This window comes from Trichomycterus rosablanca, chromosome 26 (assembly GCF_030014385.1).
Source record: "Trichomycterus rosablanca isolate fTriRos1 chromosome 26, fTriRos1.hap1, whole genome shotgun sequence".
NCBI lineage: Eukaryota > Metazoa > Chordata > Actinopteri > Siluriformes > Trichomycteridae > Trichomycterus > Trichomycterus rosablanca.
In genome coordinates, this window is record NC_086013.1 from 16141858 (window position 1) to 16165600 (window position 23743).

At 44.1% G+C, this 23743-nt stretch overlaps 2 protein-coding genes across 3 annotated transcripts in view; one reads left to right on the plus strand and one right to left on the minus strand.

Moving 5' to 3' along the window:
* Positions 1-23743, minus strand: part of LOC134303423 (astrotactin-2-like) — a 311971-nt gene that overhangs the window by 51468 nt on the left and 236760 nt on the right. Inside the window, exons 14-17 of the mRNA XM_062988832.1 lie at positions 19277-19401; positions 15448-15552; positions 14003-14182; positions 3590-3852 (exon numbers count right to left, since the gene is read on the minus strand). Coding sequence (XP_062844902.1) covers positions 3590-3852; positions 14003-14182; positions 15448-15552; positions 19277-19401 — 673 coding nt within the window. The remainder of the gene's footprint in view (positions 1-3589; positions 3853-14002; positions 14183-15447; positions 15553-19276; positions 19402-23743) is intronic.
* trim32 (tripartite motif containing 32) lies at positions 5948-14263 on the plus strand. 2 transcript variants are annotated; one of them, XR_010007649.1, is made up of 3 exons: positions 5948-5989; positions 7543-10112; positions 14023-14263. XR_010007649.1 is itself a non-coding variant. In XM_062988833.1 (2 exons), exon 2 carries the CDS (start codon positions 7558-7560, stop codon positions 9550-9552), a length of 1995 nt encoding a protein of 664 aa, XP_062844903.1. In that variant the 5' UTR covers positions 5948-5989; positions 7543-7557; the 3' UTR covers positions 9553-10317. The 2 variants fall into 2 exon arrangements, 1 of the variants encoding a protein (XP_062844903.1); XM_062988833.1 differs by lacking the exon at positions 14023-14263 and having other exon boundaries at positions 7543-10317.

The following is a 23743-nucleotide window of genomic DNA, read 5'->3' on the forward strand; positions in this document are numbered from 1 at the left end:
GTACGTTAAATGATCGACACAGGTAATCAGAGACAATAATGATATTAAAATCTTTTTTTGCTTGTTTTGTTTTTGTTTTATCCCCCTAACTCTTTTTATTCTTTACTAATCCTAAAATTAACCCCATAATCCTCAATTACAGACGAGACATCGCCTGCCTGAGGTGCATAATACTTTCACTGTTAGTATGTGTAGTCTGCTGGGTGAAGGGGAGGGGAAGGCTGGGGGGGTTGGGGGGGTCAGCGTGATGAAAACGGGATAAGAAATGTCATTGGAGAGGTTCGGCCGGTTCGGTGCTTCGTGGTTATCCTGCTACGCCGAGGTTTCCGCTCTGATATTTTTGGAGGAAATGGTTGGCTAATTCCTGATCCGTGTAATCCAACCCCAGCCGGGCGTAATCATCATCTGGTTAGGAACCAGACCGTCTTTAGAGACACTTACTACTGCACATGCTCCTGTGCCCTGTCTGACCCAGTCTTTACTCTACGTTTAGTCTGCCAGCCCGAATCGCTGATCGCTCATCGCCACGTGTTCACACCGGAAGCGTCATCACCGCCTGTGGGTGTTTGGTTGCCACGGTTTAACTGATGCCAAGCCAAAAAATAAAACAATGCCATGGCAGTGCAGCAGATTTTAATAGGCAGATCCTATTGGTCATCGCCACATCCCTTCGGCATTTAGCAGACGCTTTTTATCGACTTAGGGTAAGAAGTGTAAGCAATTGAGGATTAAGGTGGTGTTTGAACCAACAACCTTATGATTACTAGTCTACTAGACTACAACTGCCAACTGACTGCAATCGCATCGCATCACTGCCGGCCTGAACGCTGGGTAAACCTTACACGCGTCCAGATATGCTTTGTAGAGGGTTTATATTGGGGTAGGAGGAAACCGGACTACCCAGAGGAAACCCAGAGTAGAAAAAATAAAAGATTTCAAGACTTCAGGACCCATTTGGCTGAGCGGCATCCACTATATGAGGATACCAACCCCCAAACTTTAACATATGGCTGTCATATGGCACTGTATAATGTGGCACTGTATAGTCAAAAGTATGTGGACACTCTTTATAGTTCATGACTGGACCCATGTGCATAAAGCAGGTCTTATAAAGACAGGAATTGGATGGCCTCCGCTCACTATGAAAGTGGACACAATTAATCGCCTGTATATCATAAATATACATAATGTAGAAATGTAGGAAGCTCTGTAACGTCATAATATTGTAGTGCTGGACCCTATCCCAGCTTTTCAATGGGCGCAAGGCACACAGTAACACCCTGGACGGGACGCCAGTCCATCACAGGGCAGACAATGGGAAAATGGGGCACACTCTGGGTACGATAGCATCTATGGAAGACGTATCAGTTTCCTCCTCGCTGTCGACATCTAGATCAATAATCCCTGAATAATCTTACTACCGTCTGAGAGAGTGACCGGCGTGTCGGGTCCGTCCCCAGCGCATCACGGGAGGGGGGTGGACGCGCTCCTCCGTTTGTTTACCTATCGACAGACTCCCGCTGGAGACCGTCTGATATCGATCGCTCCTGTCGAGCCTCTCGTTATCGACGGCGGTGGCTTTGTGCCGAGGAGATCAGACGGGCGCTCTGAAAGATATGACGGGTTTTTTTTTTAAGCCGTCGGGGGTTTCAGAGCGGGCTGTCTGGTCGGTGAGTCACCCGCGCGTCCGCGGCACAGCAGACGCCGGATAATCCCGCGCCAGACGTCAGCAGCGGGAGCGACGGGCCGGAACGAAAGAGCGCGGCGGCGGTCCGCTCCAAACACGATTTAATATCCTCATTAGCTCCGTGAGTCAGAAGATACAGCGGCTATCGGCCTCTAATTGAATTCGGCTCCGCTCCTCCAGGAGAGACATGTCATATTTCTCAGGCGCTGAGGAGGATGGAGTGCGAGCGGGTGTAGCCAGCGCACCCTCCCCGTCTGCCCGCCGTCTTATCTCCGCTATTCATAAATACCCATCAAACGAGAAAGACGCACGAAGACGAAGCGAGAGCTCTCGCCATCTGCTGGAGGATTTTCTGATTACAGCTTTAATCCTTGTTCAAACGCCATCACGTCATCTTTTATACGCACACGAAGGAGGGGGGGGGGGGGGGGGGGCACGGTGGCTCGGTGGGTAGCACCTTCACCTCACAGCACGAAGGTCCTGGGTTCGATTCCTAGATAAAGCGGTCCTATGTTCTCTCTTTGTATGTTTGGGTTTCCTCCGGGTGCTCCGGTTTCCTCCCACAGTCCAAAGACATGCAGTCAGGTCATGCATGCTGTCAAATTGCTTTAAATCAATATGTCTAAATAAATAAAGTTGACTTGACAAAGCTCAGAGGTTAAGGTAGTGGACTAGTAATCAGAAGGCTGCTAGTTCAAGCCCCACATCTGCCAGGTTGCCACTGTTGGGCTCTTGAGCAAGACCCTAAACCAGGTTTTCCAAACCCTGAGCCAACAAATTTTAACAGGCATATAAACGTGAAATAAACTTGCACACGAACGCCCCCTTGTGGAGGCTTTACGTTACATCTTGTAAACCACAGTTGGACCAGATTGCCACCATTTTTTATTAATTAAGCATATTTAGTTTTGTGTTTTGTTTTGATGGGTCGTTTGTGTCGTCTGGGTCGAGGTAAAAATCACGGACAAAATATGGGCCGCTTAAAAAACCTAAAACCTAAATTGCTTGGATCATAATCGGTTCGACAAGTCACTTTGGATTGAACATTTAAATGTTTTTTGTAACCAGTACAGTCAAACTAGCCTTATTTGTGTGGGCACTGAGAATACACTGTGATTAATGCATTTAATAATAATAAGTAATAAGAAAAAAGATGTCATACTCTGGGGGCGGCACGGTGGCTCGGTGGGTAGCACTGTCGCCTCACAGCAAGAAGGTCCTGGGTTCAATCCCCAGGCGGGGTGGTCCGGGTGCTTTCTGTGTGGAGTTTGCATGTTCTTCCCGTGTCTGTGTGGGTTTCCTCCGGGAGCTCCGGTTTCCTCCCACAGTCCAAAAACATGCAGTCAGGTTAATTGGAGACACTGAATTGCCCTATAGGTGAATGTGTGTGTGTGTGCCTTGTGATGGACTGGCATCCCATCCAGGGTGTTACTGTGTGCCTTGCGCCCATTAAAAAGCTGGGATAGGCTCCAGCACCCCCCCCCGAGACCCTTACTGGATAAGCGGATAAGAAAATTAATGAAATGTCATACTACAATATTATGATGTTACAGAGCTTCCTACGTTTCTACATTATGTATATTAATGATATACAGGCGATTAACCGTGTCCACTTCAATAGTGACCGGTACGTGAACACAGTGCAATAAATCTTTGACCTGTCATAAAACAATGGACATCTTTAGAAAGTGCTGGACTGAAATGCTGTTGCGATCTCGGGGGATCGCCCTACATATTTATCCATAGTCCATTTCTGCTGACCCATACCCATGATGTTTATGAAAGTGTGTCCGTAAATTACAGATAAACAACAAATTTGGATAAACTATTATAATTTATCATAATATAAATCAATGATGTTTGAATTGTGGAAGGAACGAATCACTACATTGTGCCTCTTACCTCTTTGGTGACGTTATCCTGTACCAGACTGTACAGTGGAACTGACCGGGTCACCTCGAGCAGTGCGGGTATCGGGCTCGGACTCTCCCGGCCCGCCTGTCTGCACAGGTGGCACGCCGCAGGGCAGACGCCCTTTTCCTGGCACCGGATCTCCACTTTGGCCACCAGGTCATCGGAGAGCAGCTGAGTCTTCATCAGGTCGGACAGGTAAGTGATGAAGGGTACGGCTTTCAGGTCCCGGCGGCCCACTTGCTCCGTCACCTCTGTGAAGAAGAGATGATATCACATTTCTGACAATCTGTTGGGTCCAAAATATACCTAGAGCAATTTAAACGATTTATTTGGTGATGTAGAAAGTAAACTAGTAGATGGAACAGTGGTTTTAAAGCCTACGTGGAAACCCAAACCCAACAGTAACCATATACTGAGAGAGATTCATCCGGATGGTCGGGTGTAATCCAAGAGCCACTAAAAACATGCCTGCAAGAATTGAAAGCTCTTTAAATACAGCTAACACTGCCCACAGTCAATCAAGCTTTACAAAAAGTGTTTACTTAAGTCAAAGCAGCTGACACACAGTTTGTTTTCATAATGTAAATGGATTAACGATTGAACGCATCTCATAATGAGTTAAATAAGCAAATCCTTATTAACTGTTGTTAATTGATTAAAGAACATGCCAAACTGATGTTATTTCTACGTTTTTAAATAACCACATATTACGACGCAATACAATTTCGACATCAAACACGTCAGTACATTTTAACAGCAGAACTTTTCTGCTATCTAGAGGAAACAAACTGAACTACAGTACAGCCGTAATAATTCAACCGAGGCAAATGTATTATTTACACTAACAGATCTTTATTAACAGAATTTATTTACATTTCCAAAAAAATCTGAGAAACCTGAGATAACTATTGTTATTATTATTATTATTGTTATTATTATTGTTGTTGTTGTTGTTATTATTATTATTATTTATCAATGTTTTTAGAGCGGTAGTACAACACAAAAAAGGGGGTAGGTTTTGCTGATACTATTACTACTACTACTACTACTACTACAAATAATAATAATAATAATAATAATAATAATAATAATAATAATAATAATACAATACAACAATACAATTATTTGCATGATAGATCTAGTGATGCACAAGGACGCATCATCAGTGATAGTACCTGGGGTCATAGGGTGTTTCGGGTCTTTCAACTACAGACACCCTCACCCAGGAGACCCAACCGGGAGTGATCAGTTCCCAGCCTGTGCCCAAGTAGCAATAGCTCATGGTTTGTCCCTCCTAATCCACAACCATCTTGAAGCTTTTTGCCGCTTCTGAAGCTTGTCTGATGGCTTTCCTTTTCTGTGCGCCAGTGCTGCCCAGGACGCTATAAGCTTTGCAAAGTGACCTTCCTGCAAAGCCCCTCGCCCCCACTTCAATGTTCAAGCACTGTACCCTCCACCCCCTTCTGCGGCACTCCTCCACCAGCTCCATATACCGTATTTGCCTCTCTTCCTTTCGTTGGCCTCCTCCATCCGTTCTTCCCAAGGTACTTTCAGCTCCAATATTGCAAACAAAAATGTTATATTACTGCATCAGTTAGATTTGTTAAACATACTTTATGGCAATCTATAAGGTATAATCAATAATTCTAGGGCAGAATAAATACCTTTACTTCAAGTGAAATAATAATAATAATAATAATAATAATAATATGTGAAATAGTAATAACGTGAAAATTATTCATATTATTATTATTATTTATATTATTCATATTATTATTATCATGAATTCATTTACATTTCCAAGAAAACACTGTGAAACCTGTTATTATTATTATTATTATTATTATTATTATTATTGTTATTATTATTATTGTTATTATTTATCAATGTTTTTAGAGCGGTAGTAGAACACAAAAAAGGGGATAGGTTTTGCTACTATTACTACTACTACTACAATGCTTACAATCTTACTACTATACTACTACTACAATGTTTAACGTATTATTCATATTATTATTATTATTATTATTATTATTATCATTATTATATTGGGTGGATTGGAGTCCTGTTTATTATTAATATTAATAATTATTCATTGTTATTGTTATACATCCAACTATAAATATCTTATTTTCAATTTGTACTATTACTTTATTATTATTTTATCTTATACTATCGGTATAAAATTATTGTAGTCTTTAGAACTACATCTCCCACACATACAACTGACGGATCAGACCCTCAACCAATCAGATTAGGGAATCCGACCAGGCTCTGCACCAATGAGAGTTAACGTAGGCGGGACTATACTTGAGCAGTCAATGACGTCAGCTCTGCAGTGTCCTCGGCCGTTAGTGCGTCTGTGGGCGCTGATAGAGAAATGTGCAGGTAAGCGACTGTTTACACCCAACAATTACACACTAATATTTACTCTGTATATTATTTACCTGCATGTTTACTTTAATGCATTATTTTACCTTCTGCAGGTCCTTGTTAATGGCGCTCATACATGACGTTATGCGGCTTTGTTAAGGGCCTTTTGCTTTGCAGTGTTTTCGTTAGCTTTAGCATTAGCATTAACATTAACATCAGCCTGGTAATAACTAACAGATCCACATCTGTACAAGTTCACTTCATCAAAATTAAACATTTTAGTGTTTACTGTTATAAATATTTACACTTTTATTGGTGAAATAAAGTCTTTATTGTGCATTTAGTTGACTGTCATGACACGTCGCAAATGTTACGCTTGTAATGCAACAATTTACGTGTTTTTGGTTTATAGAAACATTAAAACATCTGAATAATAAAATAACTAATTAATTTTAGTAAATACTTGCTTCTTATAATTATTGTTATGTAAAGGTTTGGGCACACAGTGTGGTCAATACACACATCTATGTCTATCTTTCTATAGATATAGCTGTGTGTATATATATATATCTCACTCAATATATATGTATAAATATAAATATATATATATATATATATATATATACATACACATTGGGACAAAAGTACAATGGAAACATTTCCACTGTATTTAATCACCAACTTGATTTGGTAACCAACATGGTTAAGTAGAATTTGACCAGGGTGCACAAACTTTTGCACTCTTTTTACGCCCATAATCAAATCTTTATGATCGGACACACTCGGGTTATTGGAAAGCAGCACGTGATCCCTTAATAGCCACTACTTAAATATACTTGTATACTATTATTGTAATGTATACAAAAAATGCAGTGGCTTTTCCTGAACACCCCCAAGAGTTGACCTTCTGGGGTTCTTAATAATACAATTTTGGGGGCGGCACGGTGGCTCGGTGGGTAGCACTGTCGCCTCACAGCGGGGTGGGGTCTGTGTGGGTTTCCTCCCGGAGCGCCGGTTTCCTCCCACAGTCCACAGACGTGCAAGTGAGGTGAACTGGAGATACAAAATTGTCCATGGATGTAAGTAATCGTAATAAATCACTAATAAATAATCAAATCTTTATGATTGGACACAATCGACACAGTCACAAGCCAGTGACCTACACTGTCACCTTCAGGATCTAACAACTCTGTGGGACTGGACAGCAGCATGTGTTCCCTTTAAAGCCACTACCTAAACTTTTGTGGGGTGAGACATAAACACTATAGTATATATTATTGTAATATGGTGAAAACAAAATATTTACATTAGCTTTTTCCCTGAACACAACTTATTTATCAAAGAGTTGACGTTTTAGGGTTCTTAACAACTTCTTTTGACTTATAATGCATGTTTTCTGACATGTATAAACAGTGTCAATATTGAGTATCATGGACATTTACTACATTAGGGGAGGGTAGTGAACTTGAAACCTGCATGTGGTTAAATCATGCCAGCTCATGCATTATCACTCAATAGAAACGTCACCATGACTCAGTGGGGCTTCTTCTTGTTTTTATATCTTGTAGTTAGTGAAATGCATCATGGCCACTGCATCATGTCTAGATCCAGAGCTGGTGCGGGAGGTTCTGGAATGCCCCATCTGCCTGGAGACCTATAACCAGGACCAGCTGCGGCCCAAGCTGCTCCAGTGCGGGCACTCCGTGTGCCGACAATGCCTGGAGAAACTCCTGGCCAGCACCATCAACGGTGTGCGATGCCCGTTCTGCAGCAAGGTGTCCCGCATGAGCAGCATCTCCCAGCTGCCCGACAATCTCACCGTGCTGAAGATCATCGACTGCGCGAGCTCGTGCAGCTCGGCGGCGGGTCTCATGTGCAAGTCCTGCAAGAACCGGCTGCCGCGGCAGTACTGCTGCGACTGTTCCGTCGTGCTGTGCAACGCCTGCCAGACGGAGAACCATCAGCACCAGGGCCACATCGTACAAACCATCCGCGCCGCAGCCGACCAGCGCAGGAAAGACCTGGGGGGGAAGCTGGCCAGTCTCAGAGATGCCATGACTACTATTCAGAAGAAAAAAGGAGCCATTGATAACATTTCGAAATCCCTACGCTCGAAATATAAAGCCGTGCAACAGGAATACACTAAAGCCGAGCTGCAGCTTCAGGAGGAGCTCGGCCGATCGCGCCGCGCCTTCGCCGCCTCACTCGCCGAGGTCGAAAAGTTCAACTCTCAGATTCTTGAGGAGCAGACGTACTTGTTGAACATTGCCGAGGTGCAGGTCATATCCAGATGCGACTACCTGACCATGAGGATCAAGCAAACGGATACGGCTCTGTTGGAAGAGGCGGGCGTAAACGACGAAGAGGACCTAGACGTCGGAAGCAGTCTGCCTCTTCTTTTAAAGCTGCAGGACCCTGAATTGGTCAAACCGGAGAATCCACCGTGCTTAGAAGTTGGCCAGTTGACAATCAAGCCTTGTACTGTTAACACAGATAAAGACGACGGTGAAGATTTGGGTGCCGTTGAGGGCGCAGCCGCTCCCGTCGACCTGTATCGTGACGTAGAAATGGCCAGTACTGTAGAAGAAACCGTCTCCGCCTCGCCGGGTAGCTTCAAGTCCAAATCTGTAGACGGCGGAGGGCCCGCGACTGGGGGAGCCACTGGAGGTCCAGTCTGCCAGTTTGTTAAAAAGATGGGGTGCAAAGGAAACCTCCCAGGCATGTTCAACCTGCCAGTGAGCATCTGCGTGACTCAACACGGCGACGTCCTAGTAGCCGACCGCGGAAACTACCGGATCCAGATCTTTAACCGCAAGGGCTTTCAGCGAGAGATCCGACACAACCCGAGCAGCATAGACAACTTCGTCTCTAGCTTCCTAGGTGCCGACCTGCCCAATCTCATCCCTCTGTCGATAGCCATCACGCCTCAGGGTCTCGTAGGCGTCACTGACAACTTCGACAACTCCGTCAAGGTCTACACCACCGATGGGCACTGCGTCGCTTGCCACAAGCATCAGCTCGTTAAACCATGGGGAATCGCAGCCATGCCTTCCGGGCAGTTCGTTGTCTCGGATGTCGAAGGGGGCAAGCTCTGGTGCCTGGCTGTGGACCGCAACGTCGGCGTGGTGAACTACAGCAGACTCTGTTCTGCGGTCAGGCCCAAATTCGTGACCTGCGACTCCTCTGGGACGGTCTACTTCACCCAGGGACTGGGTCTAAATATCGAAAACAGGCACAACGAACACCACCTAGAAGGTGGGTTCTCAATCGGATCGGTCAGCACAGACGGTCAGCTCGGGAAACAGCTCAGCCACTTCTTCTCCGAGACCGAGGATTTCCGGTGCATCACCGGGATGTGCGTGGACGCCAACGGGGATCTCCTGGTGACCGACAGCGGACGGAAGGAAATCCTGCAGTTCCCCAAGGAAGGCGGATACAACATCTTGATCCAGGAGGGTCTAACTTGCCCCGTGGGTGTAGCAGTGACACATAAAGGGCAGCTACTGGTTCTAGACTGCTGGGACCATTGTGTGAAGGTTTATACCTACCTGCAGAAGCGGCGCTCTTCCACTTGTTAGGACTGGTATAACCAGCCACACAGGACTCGTAGATGCTCGTTTCGACTCGTCACTTTATCCGCTGGGCTACGTTGAATAAAATATCGTTGGCCTTCGGAGTTTCTGAATGCTGAACTGGAAGGGGCGGACGACTCCGGACAGTCGGTTGGAATCTTTCACCGCTGTCGGGAAGAGACTGGGAGACGGGACTGGAGGACGGTCGCTGCTGTAGCTGCTTTGGTCATTGGACATTTTGAAGTACGATATAACAGAAGGCAATAATCGTCCAGCGTTGTCTTTGAGCAGGGTCGTAGTGTCTGTTCAGCGTACCACCTGCTAAGCTGGCATTAAATTAAAGGACTATTACCTCAGAGAAGTGGACTTAATCATTATAATCTGCAGAAATATTACAAAGAAAGCAACCTGTCTATAAACAAGCAGATCTTGTATTTGTACGCATAAAGTGAACCTGTTTATCCTCATCGTAATAACGTCACTCTGTTGCATATGCTTTTTATATTACCCAAGATTCTTTACCGTCAAGGTTCCCGCTTCGTACTCCTGAACTCGGACAACTGCAGGTACCGGAAACAGAGTAACTCGGAGTAACAGTGTTTATTTTTGGGATAAACCGTGAGACGAGGCATAAATACCGAAAGTCCAGTTTAGTCAGCGGTCATCCTTTAGCATTAGGGGTTTTCAACCTTTTCAGATGTGCACCTTATGTAATAAATAAAGTTGAAATTCATCCAGAAATGTAAGTTCCTCTGGGGGGGGGGGGGAACTTACATTTAAATAAACAAAAACAGTTGCCGATGTTACGTACTGGCGGTTTCTGTGTATCTTCAAATGATTTTATTTTATATATTTCGTTTTGATAGGTCATCTTGATCATCATCTGCTTTGCTGATCAAAGAAAACAAACCTTTCTAAACGTATTTGTAAACGGACTGATAAAATTGGCAGTCCAGACAAAGTGAAAGCCATTTTTCCTCTTTTCCTTTAAATCTAGTCTCATCCAATTACCCCCTCGTACCTCCTTCACTGTAGACGGGTTCACACAGAGAGCAGTATTGCGTATGTATACATCGATCAGCCGTAACATTAAAACCACCTCCTTGTTTCTACACTCACTGTCCATTTTATCAGCTCCACTTACCATATAGAAGCACTTTGTAGTTCTACAATTACTGACAGTAGTCCATCTGTTTCTCTGCATGCTCTGTTTTCCCTTTCATGCTGTTTGTCAGGACCACCACAGAGCAGGTATTATTCAGGTGGTGGATGATTCTCAGCACTGCAGTGACACTGACATGGTGGTGGTGTGTTAGTGTGTGTTGTGCTGGTATGAGTGGATCAGACACAGCAGCGCTGCTGGAGTTTTTAAACACCGTGTCCACTCACTGTCCACTCTATTAGACACTCCTACCTAGTTGGTCCACCTTGTAGATGTAAAGTCAGAGACGATCGCTCATCTATTGCTGCTGTTTGAGTCGGTCATCTTCTAGACCTTCACGGGGCGCTGTTGGCTGGATATTTTTGGTTCGTGGACTATTCTCAGTCCAGCAGTGACAGTGAGGTGTTTAAAGACTCCAGCAGCGCTGCTGTGTCTGATCCACTCATACCAGCACAACACACACTAACACACCACCACCATGTCAGTGTCACTGCAGTGCTGAGAATGATCCACCACCTAAATAATACCTGCTCTGTGGGGGTCCTGTGGGGGTCCTGACCATTGAAGAACAGCATGAAAGGGGGTAACAAAGCATGCAGAGAAACAGATGGACTACAGTCAGTAATTGTAGAACTACAAAGTGCTTCTATATGGTAAGTGGAGCTGATAAAATAAAGTGGGATATATTTTTAATACCAAGTTTAAAACGAGCGTCTATTTGTAGACATCTGTAGGGGAATGTTTGGACCCCCCTGGTGGAATATCATTTTTTTGTTTATATTGAAGTAAGCATGTGTTAGCCCCTCTATACAGAGAGCACTCTCTAAATTGTTTTATTTAACAGTGGGGGAAAAAATAGACACTAAATAAGTTATTTATGATGTTTTTGTTTAGGAAATAAATAAAAAAACATGCTTTGAAATTCGTAAAAAGCGATTATTTAAGTTCAGAAAATAGGCTTTTATTTTCCCTGTGTGATTGGAGGCAAGGACTAAGGTCATAAAAGTACCAGGAGATAATTATTGACCCCCAACTTCCTGACTTATCAACATACAACTGATTCTTAATTGCTGCATTTAGTGTGAATCATAGAATCATAAATATAGTCGATATTTGTGTTATTTATCTAATTAGATGAATAATTAATGGATCATCATGATCGGATGGAGGCTTTCATATCAGCTTGATGGACTAGTAACCAAAAGGTCGCTGGTTCAAGCCTCACCACTGCCAGGTTGACAGCGTCCTGTCTGGATAAAAGCGTCCGCTAAATGCCGAAAATGTAGCTGTTGGTCTCCTGAGCGCTGCACAGTACAGGTTGAAAACCCCTGATTCACTTGGATCGTTTATACTTTGTGTGATCTCGAGATCAGGATGTGATATTTATAAGCATGTGACGTGTACCATCGATCCAGAACAGGAAGGTAACCGAGTCGGACGTCTGTCTCAGAAATAAAAACGTGTAATTCTGTAATTCTGAAGTGTCCTTGTTTGTGCACCATGATCCATGTGACTGTTGCTCCATTCTGGAAAGTAAAAGCTTGTTTACTAGAATGATTTAGTATCTGCATCTTAATCTGAAGAGAAAATGATGTTTAATGATCCTCTTGCTTTATTTTCTACAGTGCGGGATTTAAAACCATGTATTTCTCGCTACAGCTGCAAGTATCCACGTTCACATCCATTGTTTTCCTGTTAGTTTGTTTGAAATGATAATCAGTGTGTTACTGGATTGCACATTATTAAAATAAATGGTTTATTATTTAATAGTTTGAGTCGAAAGCCTAAATTCTGAACCATTAAAAACGGGCGCTACCTCGAATCAAACCGATCGAATGTCATTTTTATACATTTAACTGATCGTGCATTTTAAATGACCACTTCAGTGTGGTCAGGGTCGGGGTGGGAAACATACTGGTGTATACATTGCATCACACACTCACCCATTCACTTGCACTTAACATGCACTTAAAAGCAAACACTACCCCACCACCACCACCACCAAAGAACCGCAGAACTGTCTCGTTTCTAAAGCTAAACGTTTAAAACTAAGTAAAAAGTGTGAAAGAAGAGCGTAGTAAAACCTCACTTAAAAAACAAACCATGTATATACACTATATCAGGTTTTTTCTAGCGACCAACATTTTGTCCATGATTTTTACATGACCCGTAAAGCCTCCACAAGGGGGGGGGGTTCGTGTACAAGTTTATTTAAAGTAATGACCAAATTAAACATTTTGAACAGATACCATGGACAGTGGAAGCCTAGTGGGTAGAGCTTTGGGCTATCAATGGAAAGGTTGAGAGTTCGAATCCCAGCTCTGCCATAGGTACCCTAATAGTTTTATGACAAATAAAGGCATTCTAGTTATGGGCAGAGGTACAGAGGTCCCTTTTTGACTCAGAGTATATATATAACTAAGGCCCTACCTAATTCATCGCGTGACGGACCGTGTAATGAGCCATCTCACGTGAAATGAGCAGTTTTCCGTGTAATGTGCGATTTGCAGTAAAAATTTAAGGTTTGTGTTAAGCGATTCAACATTTTTAATTCACGTAGCGTATGAAATATGAAGCGCGATATGAGGCGATCCTAGCAAACATATGGTGATTACATTAGACTTTCATCTTGTGGTGTTCTGACTGAGGCTGCGTCCGAAATCACATACTTCCATACTGAAAAGTACGTGAAAGCAGTACGCGGAAGTGGGTAGTGTCCCCGAATACGTAGTGTGCGAGAAGTACCCGCATGACCTACTGCGATAGTTTGGGATGGTTTATTTCTTTCATTATAAATCAGCAAACTATAAAGACGCTCAGTTACACTAGAAATCGGTTGGACAAAATGTCCAAGATGTCGAACTTTAAAGCAGCTAAAAACACGACTCGGGTAACTGAGTTTGGAAAACTAACAACCAATTCTGTGGACGCAGAGGATGGTGTGTCAAAGCACGGATAGCTGTGCTGCGTGTTGTAGCTTCCATTGATTCTATGATTTAATTTATGAGTGTAATTTAATGACTGCCGTGAAATGTGGCTCTTTTCTTTTAAAATCTGTGTAATCTGTGGTTTCTGAAAAACGATGTCCGTAAAATTAAACAAATGTCCCTGTGAATTTAGTACGGCCCTATATATAACACATTATGACCATTATGTGTTTCTAAATGAGCAACAAAACATATGTAAAGCACCGAATGTAAACACAAATAAACTTCCATCTCTGATACCTCTGGTTCTGTTTTTATTTCCATCTCTGATAATCCTTTTCGTCCTGACCCCTCTCACCCCTCTTACCTTTCTGGTACTGGAGCCAGAGCTGCTGCTGGGTTTTCTTGCTGGGGAAGTAGATGTTGCAGGTGAGTTCAGAGCCGTACAGAGCTTCAGAGATGTAATGGCTGCCGTACTGCTGGATAAAGGAGAGGAGCTCGTCTCTGGTACTGTCCACCGTCAGGGATTTCAGCACCTTCGAGAAACCTGAGACACAACGGAATCGTTAAGCTGCTACTGCTTCAGTGTGAACAAACGATGCTGGGCAAGCATTAAATAAAAGATTAAACCAACATGTGACTAGTTGTGATGTGGTTCTTTCACTAACAAGGTGCTGATTCCTGCAAACATTTTAGAAACGGACCCTTGTTTCCACTGGTTTGACCACCTAATGATTACATATGTGGCTGTAGGCATTCGTCACAGGTTCATTAATTCCAGATCAGCAAGATTATGGGGCCAGATTGGCACCAGTTTGTCTGAAAAGTGCTGAACCGTTTCCGATTTCGGCACCAGCGTCAGTACCATGCCAGTGGAAAAGTGCAATGTATGGCTAAAAGTATGTGCACCCATTGCTAAAAAAAATGACACGCCTCTAATTTTGTGGTCCTTTGCTGTTCTAGCATGACCGTGCCCAAGTGGAGGAACTACAGTGAGCACATCCAAGAAGAACCAAATGGCCGCAAACCAGAACCCACAAACAGCCATACTGTGCCCAACATGTTCCTTTACTACCTTCTCACCTCAGATACAGGGTCTGTCTGAAAACCTAGCGCTCTCTCTACACAGACGCATTTTACGTCATCCTACACTCACGAGAAGAGGGCGTGTCTAAATGCATTGATACTTTAAAATGCTCCTACTGAGGAGCCTTAGGTGTGCAGGCATGAATCGCACAGGTACATGAGCAGGGTGTGAATAGTTCTGTATTTATATCTGTATTTATTCCTTGTTGGGTGATGTTTTCACATGGAAAAGTGGCATTTAATACCCAGTATAAGTGCCAGCTGAGATTAATAACATGCTGTCGGACCAAAAACTGCCCTCAGCTGAAGAACGTTTGCAGCCGAGTGTAAAGAATGAAGCTAAATCCTACATAAGACCTGGAGCCATGAGCGCCGGTCAGCAGGGGTAACACCAATCCTTAAGGATCAGAAAATAAAAAGACAGACAGCATGGGCACTGATAAAGCACACATGTATAAATAAACCTCTAGGAGGTCGTGTTTTAACCGAGATAACAACAAACTTTTAACCTTTTGTACATGGAACGTTCTCCAGCAGAGCCCCGCGGATGTTATTACAATGCTGGGTTATAAAATAAACGTCCCAGATCCCTGTAGAGGACGTGGTTGTATAAAGGAATCAACATCCCAGAATGCATCGCAACAGCAAGCATGTCAAGACCAAGCTGGCGCCAAGCGCATTAGACCCACCTGAGCGCACAAACTCCTCTATTAAAGGAACGTTTACCTGCAGACAGGGTTATGGCGCTGAGTTTGACCTTGTAGAGGTTGCTGCGGACTTGCCACTGTTGCACCATGGGATATCCCATCCCCTCGTTGAACTGGGCATCACCTGTAAAACACACAACAAGGCATCACACACCCTGTCCCAGTCTCAGTTCTGTGACTTTCACAGTAAAATGCAACAAAGTGTTCATTCATTTATCTTTAGTACCAGCTGACACCTGATCAGGGTCACAGTGGGTCTGAATCCTACCTGATAAGGCAGGAATACAACCTGGAATGGACATCTATCGCAGGGCAAGGCACACTCTCTCAACTAGGTCTGACATAGAGCAGCCAATCCACCTGCTGGAGTGTTTGGGGGAGTACAAGGAGGGCAGAGTACCTGGAGAAGACCCACCCTGACATAGGAAGAACATGCCAACATTTTTATGCCCACTTGTAGTGCCACCGTGGTTCAGTCCAGGTACTTCAGAATTTCTCCCGCCTTCCAAAACATGACGGTTGGTGGATTGGCTGCTCAAAACATGCCATTACAGTTATTAGTTCAATGCACTCAAATACATTTCTATAACAACATATTGTTGCTATATAGCGCCACACAGTGTTGCACAACATGGGTGATTAATAAGTGCCCGATATTAGACTGGTGCCCCCTGCAGGCTGATTCCCACCTAGCGCCCTGTGTTTCCAGGTGGTGCTGGACTGACCAGGATGAAGTGGTTTGTGAAAATAACTTCTTCTTCTTAAGGTCCAACAGTGTAGAACCTTCGGTACCTTCACATCCACGAAACCTTCCTGTAGGAGCCTGATTGTGTGGTGGCACGATGAAGATACCGTGGCCGTAAACGCTGGCATCAAAGCCCACATTATGTACTGACACATAAAAGAAATGTAAACAGAGACGCATTTATTCCTGCGGTCGCTCATCCTCTAAAAAGCTTTGAAGCTGGAGAAGAGAAGCTGAAGTGGCCTCGGATCTGATCTGATGTGATGTGAGTTATAGAAGCTGCTGAGGATGATGATGGTTCAGCTCAGTGAACAGTGAGATGAGGGTCATGGACACTGTGTGCTTGTGTAATTTATGTTTGTGTGTGTGTTTTCTTGTGTAATATCTGTTTGTGTATGAGCATGTAATATACTGTATGTGTGTCTGTGTGTATGTATGTGTGTAATCTTCATGTATGTGTGTCCGTGTGTGTGTGTGTAGTGTCTGTGTGTCTGTTATATGTGTTATATGTTTTTGTAATGTCTGTGTGTTCTTGTGTGTTTGTCTTAGTGCATATAAAATGTACGTGTGTGTGCTTGTGTAATTTATGTTTGTGTGTGTTTTCTTGTGTAATATTTGTTTGTGTATGTATGTACAGTATGTGTGTGTATGAGCATGTAATATATGTGTGTGTGTCATGTCTGTGTATACGTGTGCAATGTGTGTGTGTGTCTATATGTCTATATGTGTGTATGTCCATGTCTATAATCTGAGTGAGTGTATGTGTGTAACCTGTGTGTGTGTTTGTGTATGTACAGTGTATCACAAAAGTGAGTACACCCCTCACATTTCTGCAAATATTTCATTATATCTTTTCATGGGACAACACTATAGACATGAAACTTGGATATAACTTAGAGTAGTCAGTGTACAACTTGTATAGCAGTGTAGATTTACTGTCTTCTGAAAATAACTCAACACACAGCCATTAATGTCTAAATAGCTGGCAACATAAGTGAGTACACCCCACAGTGAACATGTCCAAATTGTGCCCAAATGTGTCGTTGTCCCTCCCTGGTGTCATGTGTCAAGGTCCCAGGTGTAAATGGGGAGCAGGGCTGTTAAATTTGGTGTTTTGGGTACAATTCTCTCATACTGGCCACTGGATATTCAACATGGCACCTCATGGCAAAGAACTCTCTGAGGATGTGAGAAATAGAATTGTTGCTCTCCACAAAGATGGCCTGGGCTATAAGAAGATTGCTAACACACTGAAACTGAGCTACAGCATGGTGGCCAAGGTCATACAGCGGTTTTCCAGGACAGGTTCCACTCGGAACAGGCTTCGCCAGGGTCGACCAAAGAAGTTGAGTCCACGTGTTCGGCGTCATATCCAGAGGTTGGCTTTAAAAAATAGACACATGAGTGCTGCCAGCATTGCTGCAGAGGTTGAAGACGTGGGAGGTCAGCCTGTCAGTGCTCAGACCATACGCCGCACACTGCATCAACTCGGTCTGCATGGTCGTCATCCCAGAAGGAAGCTGACGCACAAGAAAGCCCGCAAAACAGTTTGCTGAAGACAAGCAGTCCAAGAACATGGATTACTGGAATGCCCTGTGGTCTGACGAGACCAAGATAAACTTGTTTGGCTCAGATGGTGTCCAGCATGTGTGGCAGCGCCCTGGTGAGAAGTACCAAGACAACTGTATCTTGCCTACAGTCAAGCATGGTGGTGGTAGCATCATGGTCTTGGGCTGCATGAGTGTTGCTGGCACTGGGGAGCTGCAGTTCATTGAGGGAAACATGAATTCCAACATGTACTGTGACATTCTGAAACAGAGCATGATCCTCTCCCTTCGAAAACTGGGCCTCATGGCAGTTTTCCAACAGGATAACGACCCCAAACACAACCTCCAAGATGACAACTGCCTTGCTGAGGAAGCTGAAGGTAAAGGTGATGGACTAAACCCAATTGAGCACCTGTGGCGCATCCTCAAGTGGAAGGTGGAGGAGTTCAAGGTGTCTAACATCCACCAGCTCCGTGATGTCATCATGGAGGAGTGGAAGAGGATTCCAGTAGCAACCTGTGCAGCTCTGGTGAATTCCATGCCCAGGATGGTTAAGGCAGTGCTCGATAATAATGGTGGTCACACAAAATATTGATACTTTGGGCACAATTTGGACATGTTCACTGTGGGGTGTACTCACTTATGTTGCCAGCTATTTAGACATTAATGGCTGTGTGTTGAGTTATTTTCAGAAGACAGTAAATCTACACTGCTATACAAGTTGTACACTGACTACTCTAAGTTATATCCAAGTTTCATGTCTATAGTGTTGTCCCATGAAAAGATATAATGAAATATTTGCAGAAATGTGAGGGGTGTACTCACTTTTGTGATACACTGTATGTACAGTATGTGTCTGTATGAGCATGTAATATATGTGTGTGTCATGTCTGTGTATACGTGTGCAGTGTGTGTGTGTGTGTGTAATGTCCATGTCTATAACCTGTGTGTGTATGTGTGTAACCTGTGTGTGTGTGTGTCATGTCTGTGTATACATGTGCAATGTGTGTGTGTGTGTGTGTGTCATGTCTGTGTATACATGTGCAATGTGTGCGTGTGTGTGTGTGTGTATAATGTCCATGTCTATAACCTGTGTGTATGTGTGTAACCTGTGTGTGTGTGTCATGCCTGTGTATACATGTGCAATGTGTGTGTGTGTGTGTGTGTATAATGTCCATGTCTATAACCTGTGTGTGTATGTGTGTAACCTGTGTGTGTGTCATGCCTGTGTATACATGTGCAATGTGTGTGTGTGTGTGTGTGTGTGTGTATAATGTCCATGTCTATAACCTGTGTGTGTATGTGTGTAACCTGTGTGTGTGTGTCATGCCTGTGTATACATGTGCAATGTGTGTGTGTGTGTCATGTCTGTGTATACGTGTGTAATGTGTGTGTGTGTAATGTCCATGTCTATAATCTGAGTGAGTGTATGTGTGTAACCTGTGTGTGTGTGTGTGTGTGTGTGTGTGTGTGTGTGTGTAATGTCTATAATCTGAGTGTGTGTATGTGTGTAACCTGTGTGTGTGTGTGTGTGTGTGTGTGTGTGTGATACAAACCGGTGAGTAGCTGCAGGTTGGGTAACGGTTCTGACAGAACTCCTCTGCACTGCTCCTCCACCGGGAGAGGAATCACCATCAGTCCATCAGCCAGCTGAGGAAAGTCTTTAATGAAGTTATTGTCCCTGTAAAACACAGAAGTGATGGTGGTGCAGTGGTTAGGGATCTGGGCTCGAGGGTTCGAATCTGGAAACAGCCAAGCAGCCACTGTTGAATCCCTGAGCAACACATTTAAGCCTCTAAATGGGTTATTGCAATTAATGAATTGCAGTGTAATCCTGTGTATATGTACACTGCATGGCCAAAAGTATGTGGACGTGCCTTCTTTTTATTACATTCACGTGTTTAAACCACACACACTGTTGACACAAGTATGAAATTAATTGTATTATATGACTGATATGCTTCCAGCTTTGCTTGGTCGGGGGTATTGAACATGCACACACTGTTCACCAGAAGATACTGACATCCTCACATCTCACACCAAGACGTCCTAACTTTCTATCTTAGACAATTTAAGCATTTAAATGCATTAGCGAGCGTGGAGCGTGTGACGCATCGACTGGACATCTGAGCGATGATTAAATGGACCTCAAAGAGAGGAAAAGGGTTCGAGTGTAGATTGGGACGCAGCCGAGGAGCCACGCGGATAACAGAGGCCGAGACGTAAACAAGTCGGCTTTGAGAACAAGCATGAGCGTCTGAAAGAGGATAAAAGAATAAATAAGTATTTTTAATTTCATCCATGCCATCTACATCCAGACATGATAAGCTGTGTCTGAGGGGGGTGGCCGAGGCCCTGCGATGGACTGGCGCCATGTCCAGGGTGCCAAGAAGTAAATGGACTTTGTTTTTCCCCTTTTTCACACAATCCAGTCGTGTCTAACTGCAGCCAGCCCTACTCCTGATCAAGGACGGCTGTGTCTGTCATGCCCCCTCTGACATACATGCTGCCGTTCACCGCCGTCGCTTCTTTTCACCTGCTAGGGGCGGAGTCTCACAGAGCACAGAATCAAGTACAAGCAGTGTCAGCAGAGGCTGCACTTACACCAGCGACGAGGAACCCTGTTTCAGCCGTCGTCCCTCCCCTTACAGGCACACAGCCTCTGAATTGTGTGTCTGTATATGTCAGGGGTGTCCAAACTTTTTTGTTAGGGGCCTGATGGAGTAAAAAATGTGTAAACACGGGGCCACGGGGACTCTTTAGTAATAAAAGAAATAAAAATATAATAATAAGATTCCACTTTATCGTCCACAGTGTCGTGTAAACCGAGTTTATAATCGTAATGATGATGTTTAATGATAATGGGTATATTGCTTCTCTCACACCTCCTCCAACTTGTACACAGCCCTTAACAGAACCCTTTTCCACCCATGCACCATGCACCCTGCACAGGCACCCTGCACAGGCACCCTGCACAGGCACCCTGCAGGCACTGCCAATAATGCCCCCTAGATGGCGCCCAGCCGACCGGTGGCAACACCCACTTCCCTTTTAACTTGGTAAACAAATATTTATCTTCAATTCCAGCACGGCTGAAATCTTCTGCGTTCGGCGTCTAGTTTCATTTCTTCGGAGCCGCTGCGTTTATCCATAAACTGGGGAACGTTAATGTAGGTGTGACGTTAATGTTTTGAGTCGGGGAGAAGAAGACGGGGAGAGTTTTAGATTTGTTTTATGCGATAGCGACACCCAGAGGTCAAACAGTGCTGCTGAACAGCGGGACGACTTTAATTTTATTTCTAAGAAAAAAAAATACCTTGTGAGCCTTTTTAAAAATGGTACCGGGCCGTTACATACACAGCTTTTGAAATAATCTGTAAAGAATTATGGCGCAGCGGGATATTCCGATAGCACACCAGCGCTGAGATTCTGAACTCTTTGGTTCGAAACTCCGCGTTGCCACCGATCGGTTGGGCGCCATCTAGCGAGCATAATTGGCAGTGCCTGCAGCAGACACATCTCTGCTAGGGCAGGATGACCGGACTATGTGGGGGGGAGGGGGGGATTCCTCTAAGGGTTGCACGTGGGTCGGAGGAGGCGTGAGCGACAATATACCCACCTCGACTGCAATCAGGGATCCACCAGCAGCGGAGGACAAATTGACGATGGGAGAAAATGCTTAAATAAATAGAAAATAAATAAATAAATAAATAAAAACTTTACTAGGACATGAAGGAACTTTTGGAGTGTCTGATTTTTTTTAATCAAATCTCATCCTCTTTATTCCAGTTCTATTTTCTCTTTCGGTTGTCGGGGAGCGAGAGAACCCGCATCAGCCCGTTAGAAGTAATCAGTATCTGCCTCGGTGCGAGAGCAGAGGGAAAAATTACAGCTCGCAGAGAGAGAGAGAGAGAGTAAAAAAGATTACTTGCCCCCTCTCGTAGAAACATATCGATTTCTAAATTAAATCAGGCCGCGTCTGGTCGCTGCGGAGGCCGCGGAGGCCGCCGACGCTCCCGGGTTCTCCCGTCCCGAGGTCTGACGGTATGGATTTTTCTCCGACCTGACGGTCTGTCCTTGTCACTGAGTGCGGCTCATTAACGATTCCGCCGTTCGGCCTTGAGACGGCCGCGGTGTTATCGGGGACTGGTCAGTGATCTGGTCACTTTTAGCTTTTGTGTCTGGCGCTGTGGATCAACGCAAAGATGCGGATCAAAGTTAGTGGGGTACACAGACAGAAGACTGGGTTGAAGCATCATACTGGGTTGATACCCAGTCGTCTGGCCATAAACATTTGGCCTTATTGGCTCGGTAGGGAGCACTGCCGCCTCACAGCAAGAAAGTCCTGGGTTCGATCCCCAGGTGGGGCGGTCCGGGTACTTTCTGTGTGGAGTTTGCATGTTCTCCCCGAGTCTGTGTGGGTTTCCTCCGGGTGCCCCGGTTTCCTCCCACAGTCCAAAAACACTGACTGAGACATGAGACTGAATTGCCCTATAAGTGAATGGGTGTGTGTATGTGTGTGTGTATGTGTGCGTCTGCCCTGCGATGGACTGGCGCCCCGTCCAGGGTGTTACTGTGTGCCTTGCGCCCATTGAAAAGCTGGGATAGGCTCAAGCACCCCTCTGCGACCCTAATTGGATAAGTGGTTAAGAAAGTGAGTGTGTGTGTGTGTGTGTGCCCAGGGTGTTTCTTGCACCCATTGAGAGCTGGGATAGGCTCCAGCACCCCCTGCGACCCTGATCAGGATAAGTGGTTTAGGAACAGACCTTTCCATGCACATGGTTTGGGGTGGTCCTAATGTTTTGGCTCACTGTTATACACACTACACACATATAATACACACACATGCTTGCACACACACACACACACACACAAAGCATTTATTTATTTATTTATTTATCAGTGTGTTCACCTCTTCACCTTTTTATATTCCCGTCACGGTTTAGTTCCGTCAGCTCAAGCCAACCCCATCCCCCCCCCCCCCCCCCCAACCTTTCAAACACTGAGCGTCCAGCTAACGAAGCGTATCCGTCCATCTCACACACTCACACAGTGGAAGAATTTAATGAAAGCACAGTGTAACCCAATTAAACTGATCCATCCGCCGCTCGGTTCTTCTGTCTCGCCCCTCGTCCTCACCCTCTCTCGCTCTTTAACGCTAGCTCACTTGGCCTCGTGTTTCATCGACTGCAAAACATTCGAACGTTGTGTTTTATTAAAGCACAGACGTGGATTTGGGAAGAGAAAATGCACAACAGACTGACTTTAAACCCCAGAATCCTGGGGGTGGTGATCCAAAAATATTATTCAACCCTTAAAACAGCAGCACTGCTGGAGTTTTTAAACACCTCACTGTCACTGCTGGACTGAGAATAGTCCACCAACCAAAAATATCCAGCCAAAAGCGCCCCTTGGGCAGCGTCCTGTGACCACTGATGAAGGTCTAGAAGATGACCGACACAAACAGCAGCAATAGATGAGCGATCGTCTCTGACTTTACATCTACAAGGTGGACCGACTAGGTAGGAGTGTCTAATAGAGTGGACAGTGAGTGTGATATAAATTCTTTGCATGTAAACACAGCCATTCAAATTCATTCAGCAATATTCAAAGCGTTAAATCCAACAGTGAGCTTTACCACCACCTACTGTCTGCTTACTTGAACTGCCACTGAAATGTGTAGAAACGTAAGATTTTACATGCTGAAAACAACAAGCATTTTAATTATTTTCCACGCAGAACCCATATGAAGGTAAAAGTCTTTTTGTTTGTTCTCTATGTTCCTAAAGGTGCAATATAAAAAAGATTATTATTATTATTATTAATAAAAATACTAAAATAGTGTATTCATAACCTCAAAATTAATTAGTTTATTATTTTTATTAACAATAATAATAATAATAATTATTATTATTACAAATGCTATAATAAATTGTATTTATAACCTCAAAATGAAACACGTTTATTATTATTATTATTATTATTATTATTATGCATTACAATTTTTAACTCAAGCAAAAATT

What these genes read in the sequence shown, in the direction of transcription:
- trim32 (XM_062988833.1), top strand. Translation starts at nt 7,558, where the DNA reads ATGGCCACTGCATCATGTCTAGATCCAGAGCTGGTGCGGGAGGTTCTG.